The 14,408-nt window shown below is 40.3% G+C and overlaps 2 protein-coding genes across 3 annotated transcripts in view; both read left to right on the top strand.

The window, feature by feature from the left end:
• RNF220 (ring finger protein 220) overlaps positions 1 to 14,408 on the top strand; it is a 221,035-nt gene that overhangs the window by 26,702 nt on the left and 179,925 nt on the right. The window lies entirely within an intron of this gene.
• On the top strand, positions 10,593 to 11,083 carry LOC113925280 (ATP synthase subunit g, mitochondrial). Its single transcript, XM_027599928.1, has one exon. It carries the CDS (start codon positions 10,674 to 10,676, stop codon positions 10,983 to 10,985), a length of 312 nt encoding a protein of 103 aa, XP_027455729.1. The 5' UTR covers positions 10,593 to 10,673; the 3' UTR covers positions 10,986 to 11,083.

Here is a 14,408-nt window from a genome sequence, read left to right on the forward strand (position 1 = left end):
ATTTAAAAATCTAGTTTATGATTTAAAACATAGTTTGGAGGTGCTAGTATAGAAAAAGGACATTAGGTAAAAACTAAAGAAATCTGAATAAAGTATGAACTTGAGTTAGTAATAGGGTATCAACATTGGCTCATTAGTTATAACAAATGTACCATACTAAAAATAAGATGTTAATAAGAGGGGAAACTGGGTATGAGGAATATGGGAACTGTCTGCACTATCTTTGCAATTTTTCTGTAAATTTAAAAACTTCTAAAAAGTTTATTTTAGAAAGACAGTTTGGGGGCGCCTGGATGGCTCGGTCAATTAAATGTCCAACTCTTCATCTCAGCTCAGGTCTTGATCTCAGGGTTGTGAGTTCAAGCCCTGCATTGGGCTCCACTTAAAAAAAAAAAAAAAAGACAGTTTGGAAGACTATATTATGGGAAAGGCCCATGACCTAGCATTTAAGGATTGAATCTTAGAGAGATGGTTTGATAAAGCTGGATGATTTCTCTAGTTCTAGAACTCGTTACTGATTGGTTCCATTTCTTCCAAATGCCGAGTGGAATGGGGTGGAGAGTCACAATTGCTGCGAGAAAAGTGTCTGATTTTGTTGTTGTTGTTATTTACAAAATTAATTTTCTTTTCTGAATTAGTTTATAAAAAGGTTAAAATAACAGGTGATTTTGGTTATTTCCACTTCACCACCCAAAAAGTACAGACTGGTGCAGGAGCTACCTAGTGAAGGGAGTTTAAAAATGAAGAGAGACTTAAAGGTGGTCAAATGCTTGCTACTTTCTTCACGTGAGTGAGATGGGGTAAACAGGGAGCAGATGTGAGGACTAAGTTGTAGTCCACTTAAGCAGTTCTGTTTGTGGTCATTTATATGAGATTTGGCACTTTGGCCCAGGAGGAGCAGGACAGAAGACTCTATCCCTAAACCATCCTCTAAGTGGGCTCTCTTCCCTTCTCATGCACTGATCAGGGCTAGTGGTGGCCATTGGCTGAGTTCTTTGCAGGATTAGGGTCTAGAGAATGCAGACCTGCCATTGGCTTAATAGGATGTGTGCTCTTCTATATTTCTGCCTCTGATACTAAGAAATGGTTAAGACCAATGATAAGAATTTTCCCTTTGAACTAACTTACATGCCGGCCAGAGGAAGGCAGACTTGGTTTTACCTTTCCAAGTAGTAAAGGGAGACCTCTAAGCCTTACTCCCTGTTGGCCCTGGCACCCAATTCAGAGGAGGGATCCTTTATAGTATTGGATACAACTAACCACTGACTTCATCCTTCTCGGAATTCCCACTTGCTTGGCTTCTGGGACATTATACTTCCATTGTTCTTCCCCTACTCCTTTCCCCTTGTTTCTGTTCTCACAATACCTATGTTTCCCTGTATCACAGCACTTGACTTTTTTATTGTGATACAGTATCTTGTCAATTGGTGAGGGGAGTAAAGTACTATGTTAGTCTGTAGAGGAATGTTAAAACAACAGTCAGCTAAAAGTTGGTCTGCTTTTTAATGTCATCATGTGCTGGCAGTTTTAAACAACATCAGTTAAAATATTTCTCCCCGAAAATATCTTTTGTTGGTCTAAGTTCTAAAAAAAATTGCTGTTGTTACTCTTGAGTTTTACTAATATATATGTAACTTTTAAATTAGCACGTCTTAAATGCTATGATTTAATAAACATTGTATTCTATAAGGAAGAATTGGGAGAACTTTTAGTTATACTGCAGGCCCATGACACCTGCAGGCTCAGTTTGCTTTGCAAGCAAGTGCCTAACAGCTCAGAAGCAGTTGAGCTCACTTAGGGCTCCATCTCCTGTAATAGTGAACATTTCTGCATGCAAACGGTAAATTCAAAATAAACAATGAGAGCAAGTTAATTGTAAAGCTAAAGAAACAAAAATTGAGTTATTTCAGTCAGCCATTCTTTTTGACCTCTTGGAATTCTTATTTATGTTTAAACTTTGAAACAGTGAAACAAACTATGAAGTGGGGTGTGACATTTTCGTTTGGTATGTGCATATTTTAGTTCATCTAGTAAATAGTTTACTAGAGTATCTTTAAAAATCAAACATTATTTTTAAATTGTTAATTACTTATGTTAAAACTGAAGAATCAATCAAGAAAATAAGTGTTATGATTGATTATGGCATGATTATTTATTTGTCATAAAAAATAATCCGCCGTGTCCATTATGCCTGGTATGCCCCTGGAGGTGATGTTTGAATTGAAATGTGAACGGTGAGCAAGTGACAACCACATAAGGGTTTGGGTCCTGGTACATGTGAGGGACAGAGAGTCTGAGGGCTGGGATGGAGTGAACTTGGGGAAATAAAACAGTAAATGAAAGAAAGAGCAGCCTGATCTCCATGAATCTTTTAGATCATAGAGGGTTTGGATTTTATTCTCTATGCAACAGGAAGCCACACAGTGTTTTAAATGGAGAAATACCATGTTGCGATTTATCATTTAAAAGAGACTATGGGGGCACCTGGGTGGCTCGGTCGTTAAGCGTCTGCCTTTGGCTCAGGTCACGGTCCCAGGGTCCTGGGATCAAGCCCCGCATCGCATAGGGCTCCCTGCTCGGTGGGGAGTCTGCTTCTCCCTCTCCCACTCCCCCTGCTTGTGTTCCCTCTCTCGCTGTGTCTCTCTCTGTCAAATAGATAAATAAAATCTTTTAAAAAAATAAAAATAAAAGATGACTATGGCTGTTGTGTGAATAATGGGTCCAAATAGGGTGTTAGTAAAAGAGAATCATTGTAAAAAGTCCGTTGCAATAGTCACAGTGAGAGAGAGGGAAGAAATAGTGCTTTATACTTATTGAAATATCCACAATTCCCACAGTAGGTACTCAGTAAATACTAAATAAATAAATTTGTAGAACACTAAATGCTTAAAAAAAAAGACAAAACAAAACCCCAAACTGCAACAGAGCAGCTGCTGAACAACACGGTGGTAAGCCAAGGCCACTTACTGTGGAGTTCAACAGATCGGGCTTTAGTTGCAGCTTGGGCTCTTAATGGATGTGCTGCTTTGAAGCAGGTAATTTAAACTCTTTGAGCCTCAGTTTCCTTGTCTGCAAAATGGGAATGAGCTGACTCACCTTTCTGTTTTATTGAAATACTGTATTTATAGCATGGTGTCTGATACACAGTAGCCACTCAATCAATGGTGACCATTATGGTTAGCAGGATATGAGCTAGTGGTCAGTGAAGCTTTGGTGTGGGTACAGGCACAGGGAACAGGGCATCTGGTGTTCCTTAGGATATCAGGAACACTTTGAACCTTCTAACAAATGAGATTCTGTCTCCTCAATCTAAACTTTTGCTGGCCTTTGAGTAACTGTGTTGGAGTCTTAAGAGGAAAAAAATAGAAGAAGAGAGCTTTGGAAAGAGATAGTTAAGGGTTAGCATATTCTCTGTCAGCTCAGTTCTTTCCCCTGATTTTAAGAGGAGTCAAATCTCCTGTTCCTTCATTTCCAAGTTGAATAGTGAAGTCCTAAGGTATGTGCTTCCTTTACACACAAACTTAGCTGCTCTCCGAAGCAAGTTTCCAGTTTTCTCTGCAAAAGCTGCCTGGGGCACAGGACGCTCTAGTCTTGTACCTAGTTAAAGACCTCGATTAAGGATGCAATCAGAGTTGTTTGGCTCTGTGTATCACTTGACCCTCACCTAAAGTGGCCCAGGCCTCTGGGGTCGCTGCAATAATCATTCCGAATCTGTGAAGACAAGGTGGAGCTGGAGACCGCTTTTATTCATCGTGGGGAGATAGCTACTTCTCCAGGGGCGATATAGTTCTTTTTCTTAAGATTTTCTTGCCAAGATATGTGTGTGTGTGAGTGAAAGAGAGAGAATAAAAAGAAAGAGAAAAAAAGGCCCAACAGTGCACAGAAACTGTTAGCACAAAGGCCGGGGGAGGGACTTGCAGGGGAAGACAAGGAAGTGATTTTGCCCAGTTTAAATCCCACTTGAACCGTGTGGTTTCTGAGTCCTGAACCTTTTGAGGTTCAAGTTGAGTGCACTCTTGACAAAACGTGATTTTCTGGTTCACATCAAAAAGGCTTTAAAAGACTTCGAAGTCTTTTCCTTGGGACATCAAACAGTCCTCAACAAAGCAGGGTGCTGATGAGATGCGTGCAAATGAACAGATTAAATTCTCCCGTGAGGATTAGATTCTCCTTAAGAAGCCGGCAAAGTTGGAAACACGGGAGACGAGACGAGGCTGTGCCCAAACACACTCACAGGCAGGGACCCCAGAGTGCCCTTATGCCGGCTTCCCGGCACTACCTCCCTGGGCCTAGGGGCTGACCTTATTTGTTATAAGGTTCACACAGGAGTACCCAGGGAATTAGAAACTGAAAACAAACTCTTCTGTATTCTCCCTCTTGCCTAAGGCAGCACTTATGTTCCCCAATAAAAGGTGTAAATTAACTTAGAAAAGATAGGTCATTCCTTTGAAAAATTGTCAGTTGTCTTGGTGGCTTAGAGCAGAATTTTGCTTATTGAACCAGCCTCAATCTTTCGAGAACTAAGGACTTAAATGTCTGCTGCCTTATGGTAAATGGACTAGCCGACTTGAGGATCAGTGTGGCAAACCAACTAGTGCAGGCGAATTTCTGTTACCAAGCAAACCCCCGAAGCTAAAGTCGACTGCATAGACGCAGCTGTAGGTGGGTCAACTGCATCCAGCACCGTTTCTGAGCTGAGCAGCTAAAATATTAATGATTAGCTTTGAGGAGGAGCAACTCTGACTGAGACCACTCTCTTGAAGAAACCATAATTAGCAATTAAAATATATTTAAAAAACTGTTCTAACCAACAGCTTCTAAATAAATAATTGTCACTGCTGATTGAACTTGTTTTATTTTCCTGTGTTTTTTTCTTATCTTTTCTTCCCCCTGCATTACTTACAACCCTGTAAATGCTCAGTAGCTGTTAATATGATTCTGTCAATATGTTTACCATGGTGACTTGGGCTGTATTTGGCGAGCATTTGAAGAAATCAGTCACTGGTTGGTGCGAGGAAAGACAAGCTGTCGATATCCAGGGGAAGAATGCTAATAACCCTGGTGACAAATCGTCCTCTGGATTCTCCAAGGGTTAAGAAAAAGCACCTCTTAGACATGGGAGCTCCAGGCTAAGTGGTGGTGACTTGTTAGGAAGCACAGACATGAGCTGTCACAGACCTGCAATGTCCTTTTCATTGTCATACTTTGTACCTTTCAAGCCACAGAGGAGTTTTGGAGACAAATGGGCCTAGATTTGGATCCTGATTCCCCTGCTTTTTAACTATGTGACCTTGAGCAATCACCAAACCTTCATTTTCCCATTGTGAGTTAGAGGTTGTAATACATAGCCTCAAAAGTGGATGGGAAAGACCTTGCACAAAGACATTATTCACTGCTTCTCAAACTCTTCTGGGAAAGTACACAAATGATAAAAGAAAATGAACTTCTGGCCCCTAGCATTGTAATGGTGTATAGGAAATATAACATATTTGGGTGGATTTTACATTCTGGGTTTAATTTATCAAGACAATGTTTAAATATGCTTATCATTAAGTAAAATTGGTGCTCTGATACAGTTCATTAATTGAACACATATTTGTTGAATGCCTACTATGTGCCAAGCAATTCAAGACGCCAGGGATACCACAGTGAATAAGATAGATAAGGTCCATGCTCCCAGTGCCTTACAGCTGCATCAACCAGGAAACCTAGTATTGGATATTTCTCAGGTTCCCTGGGACCCATTTGAGGGGACACCAAACCCCACACCAGAGAATCCTGGGGAAGACCATCCACTGGCTAACTGCCATGATTTTAAGTGGGGAAAGAGAGAGAATCATTAATATTTTGGCATATGTCCTTCCAGATTCCTTTTTATGAGTTGATAGATAAATAAGCTGACAAGTATTTTTATACAAGTAGGATCATACTAACATGCTTGTTTTTTCACTTTTTCATTTATTATACATAATGCTCCGTGTCAATAAATATAGATCTATAACACCATCCTTAAAAAGCTACTTAGTATTCCATTGCAGAGATGTATCATATTTTATGTAACCAATGTCTGGTTATCTAATTAGGTGTTTCCAGCTTTTCAGTATTATAAACAACACTGCATAGAACATCTTTGTAAATTCACCTTTGACAAGTATCTGATTATTTTCTTAGAATATATTCCTAAAAGGAGAATTGTTGAATAAAAAATATACATATTTGGGGCACCTGGGTGACTCGGTTAAGCGTCCAACTCTTGATTTTAAGGCTCAGGTCATGATCTCAGGGTCTCACATTGGGCTCTATGCTGGATGTGGAGTCTGCTTAAGATTCTCTCTCTCCCTCTTCCTCTGCCCCTCCCCACCCCCCAACACGCATGCTGTAAAAAAAAAAAAAAAATATATATATATATACACACACACACACACATTGTGTATATGTATATATATATTTAAATTTTTATGCTTATTGCCACATTACCTATTTCTTTGTAGTCTTATCAATATATTCTAAAACATTTTAATTTTTGTCAATAGGCAAAAAATGGTATTTTGTTTATTTCATCTGTATTCTTTAATTACTAATGAAGTTAAACATTTTAAAAATGTTTGACATTAGTTTGTCTTTTTTGAATTGCCTGTTTATATCCTTTCTCCATCTTTCTCTTATTGATTTTAAGAGCTCTTTTGATGAGAAGACTAGTCATCCTTTTATATCTATCATCTATATTGTACATTTTTTCCCTAGTTATCGTTTGTTTTGATATATTAAGATGGTGGCGTTTTGTTGTTCATTTTGCATACAGAAGTTCTTTATTTTTAATGAGTCATTTTATGGTTCCTATCCTTTTTAGTTTCTGACTTGGGCTTATCCTTAGAAATGTATAAAGCAACTTCTAATCAATCCCTAAAGCATATTCCAATATGCAGTAGTTATCTCAAAGGTAATTGTCCCCAACTTGGAAAAAGTCTAAATCCTGAGCTCCTGTGGATGTCTGCTGAAAGGGCAGTTAAGAGGCGTCCAGATCAGATAAGTAGTCCATAGATAGGATAACCAAAGAAGTTCACAACCTAATGGAACATATGGACAGACAGTAATTAAAATAAAATGTGATGAGTGATATAATAAGAGAAGTACAGAGGATGCTTGGAAGGTAACCAAGGGGAAACCAAACTGGGTCCAGAGTCTCAGGATGTGCATCCTGGAGGAATAGAAGTTCAGGTTGAGATTTTAAGCCTGAGTGGAAGTTAGCTGTAGGTAAAAGGTGGGGAAATATATTTCAGGCAGGGAAATGGCAAACACAAGACCTAGAGTCTAAACCTGTCAGTTATAGTAGCCACCACTATGGGGGCTATTTACATTTAATTAGACTTGAATAAGATTAAAATATTTTTTCTCAGTCCCCTTAGCTACAATTCAAGTGCTGACTACGCACATGTGACTTGCAGCTATTACGTAAACAGCTCAGGGATAGAACTTTTTCATTATTTTAGAAAGTTCTATTGGACAGCACTGTGGAGAAAGAGCTTTATGTATTCAGGAAACTGAAAAGAGTTCACTCCAGCAGGTACATAGTGTGCAATGGAGGGGGGTGGCAGAAGATGAAGGGGACACAGCAAAGAATGGAGGGACTCAGTCAAAGCTGATTGTAGTATTGGGGCCAATGTCCCTAGCCTGTTATAGAGGAAGTAGCGGGGAAACAGGGGAATAAATTTAAGTTTTATTACACATCAACCTTTCTGGTAGATTTTTATCTCCGTTTTACAGACAATGCAGCAGAGACTGAAAGAACTTAAGACATTTGACCAACGCACACCTAGTTAGTGACAGAGCTGAGATTCAAAGCCACACCTGTCTGATGCCAAAAACCTGTCCTCTTTCTGTCACTTCGATTGACTACAGAAAGCTCTACAGAGTGATCTATTGGATCAGGATGGAAGGGATTCTGACTTAGAAAAAAATCCTTTCTCAACTTGGTACTCTATTCTGGGAGGATTACTCATGGGTGAACTTGGGACCCAGCCTGGAAGTACGAGAGAGAGAGAGAGAGAGAGAGAGAGAGAGAAGAGCGCTTAGAGGCATAACTTTCTTTGGAGCTTTAGGTCTTTGATCCTGTGTCCCCAAGAGAACCTCCTTCAGCTGCCCTAGGGACCTTGACATTAGGCAAATTTAAGGGGGAGCTCTGTCCAGGGGCTGGCTCTTAGAACCAAGACTACATTACCAAAAAAGGCAATTGGCTTGAAGAACCCAATCGGAAATCTGTCAGAGGTACTCATGGGTATCGGAATATATGACTTGATTCATCCCTGACCTAGAATCTACTGTGGTGGCCACTTCCAAGATACTATCTTCAGAAAGGAAGGGTGCCCATCACCAGCTAAAGAGGGAAGTCCTTACCTTAGTACAAGCCCGTCTAGTCCAGCAGTTGAGGAGCATGTCAGACCATGTCCGCCCCAGCCCTAAGCCATCATAGGGACTGAAGTTTTTATTTTTTAATTAAAAAATTGTTTTGGGTTGGGGGAGTGGGGAGCTGAAGCTTTTAATTTGCTGTCACAGCACCAAGCATTCTCTGAGCCAATGAAAGTCATGCCTGGCAGGATATTAGAGAGTATATTACCAACAGAATGAGAACCCTATATAAGTCTGTTTCCTAGGTCTGGTATTTTCTAGCGTGAGTATGTTACCTTCGCATCCTCTGAGCTGGTATGAATGATTGAAGGGGAAGATAACGTGTATGATCATACAGATCGGGAATAATGAAGGATGCAAATCTGAGAAACAAGTGCAAGAGATATAGTTAAGGTGATAGATAAAATGGTTAGCTTTGGAGATGAGCAGCAAATCTAAGAAGAGTGATAGAAGAGCAAACTCTAAATGGAGGAGGAAGATGCCATGGCCTCCACCTTTAAAGGAGGAAGCAAGATATTTTGTGGAGAACTGTGGAGGAAAGGATGGAGTAGCGGTTGGAAACGTCGTAGGTGGAGAAGGTTCCTGATCTCTGTTGAGTGTAGTGCAGAGAACACTTGAGATATGATAGTAAGAGAAGTGAGTAGCTTATCATCATTTTCATTCACTCATTCCACAAGTGTATTGAGTACTTGTTACATGCTGTGAGCCATTTGGTCATCAGAATCCAGAACCCGGAGATCATGACCTGAGCCAAAGGCAGACACTTGGCTGACTGAGCCACCCAGGCACCCCACATGTCTCTGATTCCTGACAAGATAGAGCACCTTCTCATATTTATTAGCTATTTAATTTTCTCTTTTGTGAAGTGCCTGTTCAGGGTTTTGTCCATTTTTCTACTGGGTTATCTCTTCCCTGATTTCTTCACATAGGCTTAGTATTTCTCCTTCTACTCAACCACTGCTCCTTATAAATATAACCTATATATTCATTTTTAAGCCTATATGTTCTCTTTTTTTAAGAGAGAGAGAGAGAGCACACACAAGCAGGGAAGGGGAAGAGGCAGATGGAAAGGGAGAGACAGACTCCCTGCTGAGCAGGCAGCTCGATGCGGGGCTCAATCCCAGGACCCTAGGATCGTGACCCAAGTTGAAGGCAGCCCCTTAACCGACTGACCCACCCAGGCACCCCAAGCCTATATATCTTATTGATCTCCTTATTTCTGAACTCAGACCCTTTTAATCCATCTTTGTCATAGCTACCAGAGTTCTGTTTCTAAGACAAACCTTGTTCTTGTAATTCCCATGCCTGGAACCCTTCAGTGTCTCCCCATTGCCTCCTGGACAACATAGCATGGAAGGCCCTCTATCATCTGCCCTAAAAGCCTCAGCTTTTGCTGGATCCTCTCAACCCCCTCCTTCCTCTTTATTTACTGTAACTTCCATCTCTACCAAACTGCTTGCAGTTCCTTGAACACATAAAGCTGTTTTATACCTGCCTTTGCCAGAGTTATGCTTTTTTCCCCTTTGTCTTTAATTGAGAGAATACCTACTCATCGTTTTTAAATTCAGTTCAAAGGTCACTGCTTCTTTAAGACCTTTCCAACTCTCCTTCTCATCCCTCATTAACCTCACCGTCTTTTGTCCTCCTACTAAATACACTATTATCATTGCTAGCAGGGCACCTGTTTATTCTTACGCACATACTGGTTAATATACCTCCCTCTCCCACTAGACTGTACCTACACCCTCTGAAGGCATGGGGAGCCCCTTGAATGGAGGCGTATTTCTTACCCCTCTCTTTAATCTCGGGCCTACCATAGTGCAGGTGGCAGGAAATAGGAGACATTGTCATTAGTGTTATTAGTGTTACCGTGAGTACATGTCCACCTGTTTGCTTATTAGATCGGGAATTCCTAGAGGGCCTGGCACTTGGGTGGCATGCAGTGACATTTGTTGAATGAATGAATAACTTACAAAAACTTCTGAAAACAGTGATTGTTTTAAAGTGGTATTTGGAGTAGGAATAGAGAAGCCAGGTGTACTATATTTGCAGAGGAACAAAGCTGATTTACATCCATTTCGCAAGGATGAAATTTTAATCTCAAATAAATGCAAAGCAAAATTTTATAAGGACAAATGTAAAATTTTATGCTTGGGTGAAAAATTTAAGCTTTAAAAGTGGGGAAAGCCAGGGGGTCCTGCGGCGGGTCCTTCCGGGGGGTGACATTCAGCGCCCGTCCGGGGCGACGGACCTTCCAGCTTAGAACTATGGCCCAGTTTGTCCGTAACCTCGCGGAGAAGGCCCCGGCGCTGGTGAACGCTGCTGTGACTTACTCAAAGCCTCGACTGGCCACATTTTGGCACTATGCCAAGGTTGAGCTGGTTCCTCCAACCCCTGCTGAGATCCCTACAGCTATTCAGAGCCTGAAAAAAATAGTCAAGAGTGCTCAAACTGGTAGCTTCAAACAGCTCACAGTTAAGGAAGCTCTGCTGAATGGTTTGGTGGCCACCGAGGTGTGGATGTGGTTTTATGTCGGCGAGATCATAGGCAAGCGTGGCCTCATTGGCTATAATGTTTGAAGACCAATCTTTAACATCTGTTTATATGTGGCTTATTATCTGAGTGTTCTTGGACCATGTGTGATCAGACTGGTATTTGAATAAAAGAAGATAATGTAAAAAAAAAAAAAAAAAGTGGGGAAAGCCTGACTTGCCCATGCCTGTGGAAAAGGAGCTGAAATCTGTGATATGATATCGTCCTTCATCTAGAAAGATCAAGTTTTTGCAGCAGATTATAATTTGTATATGAGTGTGACTGGAAAGATGAAAATCTAAGAACAAGGTCCTAGGAGATTATCCTTTGGTCAGCACCGATGTCTGCTGTCTGGAGAGCTTGTCAGTGTTACAGTGACATCTTGTAGATGGCCCGGCTAAGACTTTCTTTGCTCAAAAAGAATGCCTCTTCCCTGGAGTAACCATTCTTAAGCAGCTATTTTCATCTTCACACAGTAGATGAAGCTCACATGCATGGTAATCTGTCATAGACAAATCTACAGTGCTGTATAATTTCTGGTCCATGAGCTCTGCCTTCTCCTCTTTGTCTCCCCCTCAAGAGAGCATATCATAATGGAAGTGTACAATCATGACATTATTTATTAGAGTGATAACCTTGATCTGCTCCAAGTTATGTTTTCTAAAAACTCAATCATTTCTCCAAGCTTCAATACTTTAATTATTAGTGGTAAGAAATTACTATATTCCTCACAATTGACATCTTGGTTGAGAACCAAGATATGAACAGTATGAACAGTGGTATATTTTATTTGTAGAGAGATGAGAAACTTTGGAGTCAGACCAATTGTGATTCATTTTGCAGTGCATTCCCTGCCATGTGATCCTGACCTAGTTGCTTAATATCTCTGACTTTCATCTGAAAAATGGGCTACTTTATAAGTTGCCATCAGGACTATAAATAATTATGTAAAACACCCAGCCTAGTGCCTACCTCCTAAATGTCTTTCAAATCTGTATACATCTCTCTCGCCACTCCCTACCCCACACGGGCTGTATCCCTGTTTTGAGCCACTAGGATCATGTTCCACATTTCTGCAGCAGCCTTCTTACTGGTCTTTTGCCCCCACTCTTACTTGCCATTTCCTTCAAAGCAAATATTTTCAAAAACTGATTTGAACCCTCAACAGGTATGTCCCTGGTACGGGGATGGAGGTGTAGTTGCCATTTACTGAGTGCCTATCAGATGACAGGAGCTGCTCCAGCATTTTATGCATGATCTCATTTAGTCCTCACAATAAGCCTGAGAAGTAGGTATCATCATTCACCTTCTAAAAATGAGAGGTTGGAGAGATTGAGACACTTGCCCACAACTACTCAGCTAGGAAGTGAGGAGCTCTGTGTGTATCCAGGTTAATCTGGTTCCATAGTTGATGCTCTGTTCCTGTTCCATGCTGCCTCTGCATTGGGTTATCAGCTCCTGGTGCTGTTAAACACCCTAATCCTATTGCTAACTCCCTGTGTGCTGACTCTGAGTTTACCATACGGTCTCCTAATAATTTGGCTTTGCACATCACTTGGCTACAGAGTGATGATGGTGGATGCAAATATCTCATTGTATATTAATAAACTGACACTCTAGTTTTATACTTCAGTTTTTTATGACTTATTGAACATGCCTAAACCTCCCTGGGTTCTCTCACCTGACAGGATTGAGTTTCTGGACCAGCGAGGCTGAGGGCCAGATTCTGGACTTGGATAAATTTGCCAAGGGAAATACCCCCTGGTTTGAGTCTTCTGGCAACTAGCCTACTGCTCCGAGCTACAACTTTCTGATGCCTATCATTAACCTTGATGATACTGATGAAAAATCTTTTATTTGGTTTACCAAAACCTGACTACTTCTCTAGACTTCTGGATAGTAACAGAGATGAAGACTCTCTACACTTGGTTTCCCAAGACTTAGGCTAGCCTTTGTGAATGGCTGCTCACTTCTTAATGTTTTCTCAAGCATTCCATCAACAAACATGTTTTGAGCCTTTTTATAAGGGGAAATACAAGAAATTTAGTGTTTTAAGATACTTTACCATGTAACTGAGATCATTAGACATGAAAAAAGAAATGACCAACAATTTAAAATACCAGATCACAGTACTTTCACATAGTAAACTTTCTATGAATCAAATAGGTTTGAAGTGAATGTTTGATATCATATGTGCCTGGAGCTTATATGGGAGCTCAGTAAATATTTATTGAATGATTATTGAATGTTGACCTCCCAGATGCCACTCTCCCATAGACAACTTCCAATCCATATCTCTAGCTCTGACCTCTCTAAGAAGCTGCAGGCTTGTGATAGCCAGCTGCCCCCTGGACAGCTCCACCTCAATGAATATACCATTAGCATCTCAATCACAACATGTCAAAATTTATCTTATTAACTTTCCATCTTTGGAGAGGCGCCATAACCTTGGGATTAAGAACATGGAGTCTGGGATATTGGTTTGATTCAGATTCACAGCTCCCGTACTTAATGGCTGCGTGACCTTGGGAAAGTCTCTTAACTCTTTTTTGCCTATGTGGGGTTGTTCTTAAGAGTCAATGTGATAATGATAATGGATATAAAGCATTTAGCACAGTATCTGCACATAGTCAGCAATCATTAAATGTTAGCTATTGTCATAATTCCCCCAAACTTCCTATTTTCTTTACTTGGTGATGACACCATTACCCACTCCAACCCTCACATTCACCCCATCTCATCTACTTAGTTACCTAAAACTGTATGTTCTGCCTTTTTGTTATCTTCCAGATTATGACTCATTTGGCATATGCTTACTCAACATCTGCTGAATGCCAAACACATTGCTAGGCTTTGAAGACACAGAGATGAATACTTACCAGTCTCTGTGTTTATGAAGGCAGATACATACATAATTGCAACCTTTAAGTGATCCACTTAATGGAAATGCACAAAGTGAGTTAAAAAGAGCTTGGGAGAGATATTCTTTCCTCCTTTCAAAACCAATGCTCCCGCTTCAGCCTCTATCACCTCTAACTGTGGATATTGCAGGAGTTCTTCTTCCTCTTCTTCTTCTTTCTCTTCTTTTTCTTCTTCCTTCTCCTCCTCATTGATTTTGAAAACGTACAGGTAAAACAGAGTAGGTGCTCATGGAAAAAGAATAAATTCCAGAATAATTACAAAGTAACATTCTCTTTGACTCCACTTCTGTAATCCTACTTCCATCCACAAAGGTTAACACTATTTATAGTTTAGTATGTACCTCCTTTAGACCTTTTCCTATTTATAGATGTATACGCTTATGTAGATAAAGATATAGTTCAGTGTAGATAAAAAATATGTTTTTACACAAATGGGATCATACCACAAACATATTTCTTGCTCTTTTTACTTAGCAATATATCTTTTTTTAAAGATGTATTTATTTATTTGAGAGAGAGAGTGAGAGAGTGCGTAGCAGGGAGGGACAG

The sequence above is a fragment of the Zalophus californianus genome, chromosome 4, assembly GCF_009762305.2.
Source record: "Zalophus californianus isolate mZalCal1 chromosome 4, mZalCal1.pri.v2, whole genome shotgun sequence".
Lineage (NCBI taxonomy): Eukaryota > Metazoa > Chordata > Mammalia > Carnivora > Otariidae > Zalophus > Zalophus californianus.

Coding starts and splice junctions, on each gene's coding strand:
- LOC113925280 (XM_027599928.1), top strand. CDS start 10,674: ATGGCCCAGTTTGTCCGTAACCTCGCGGAGAAGGCCCCGGCGCTGGTG.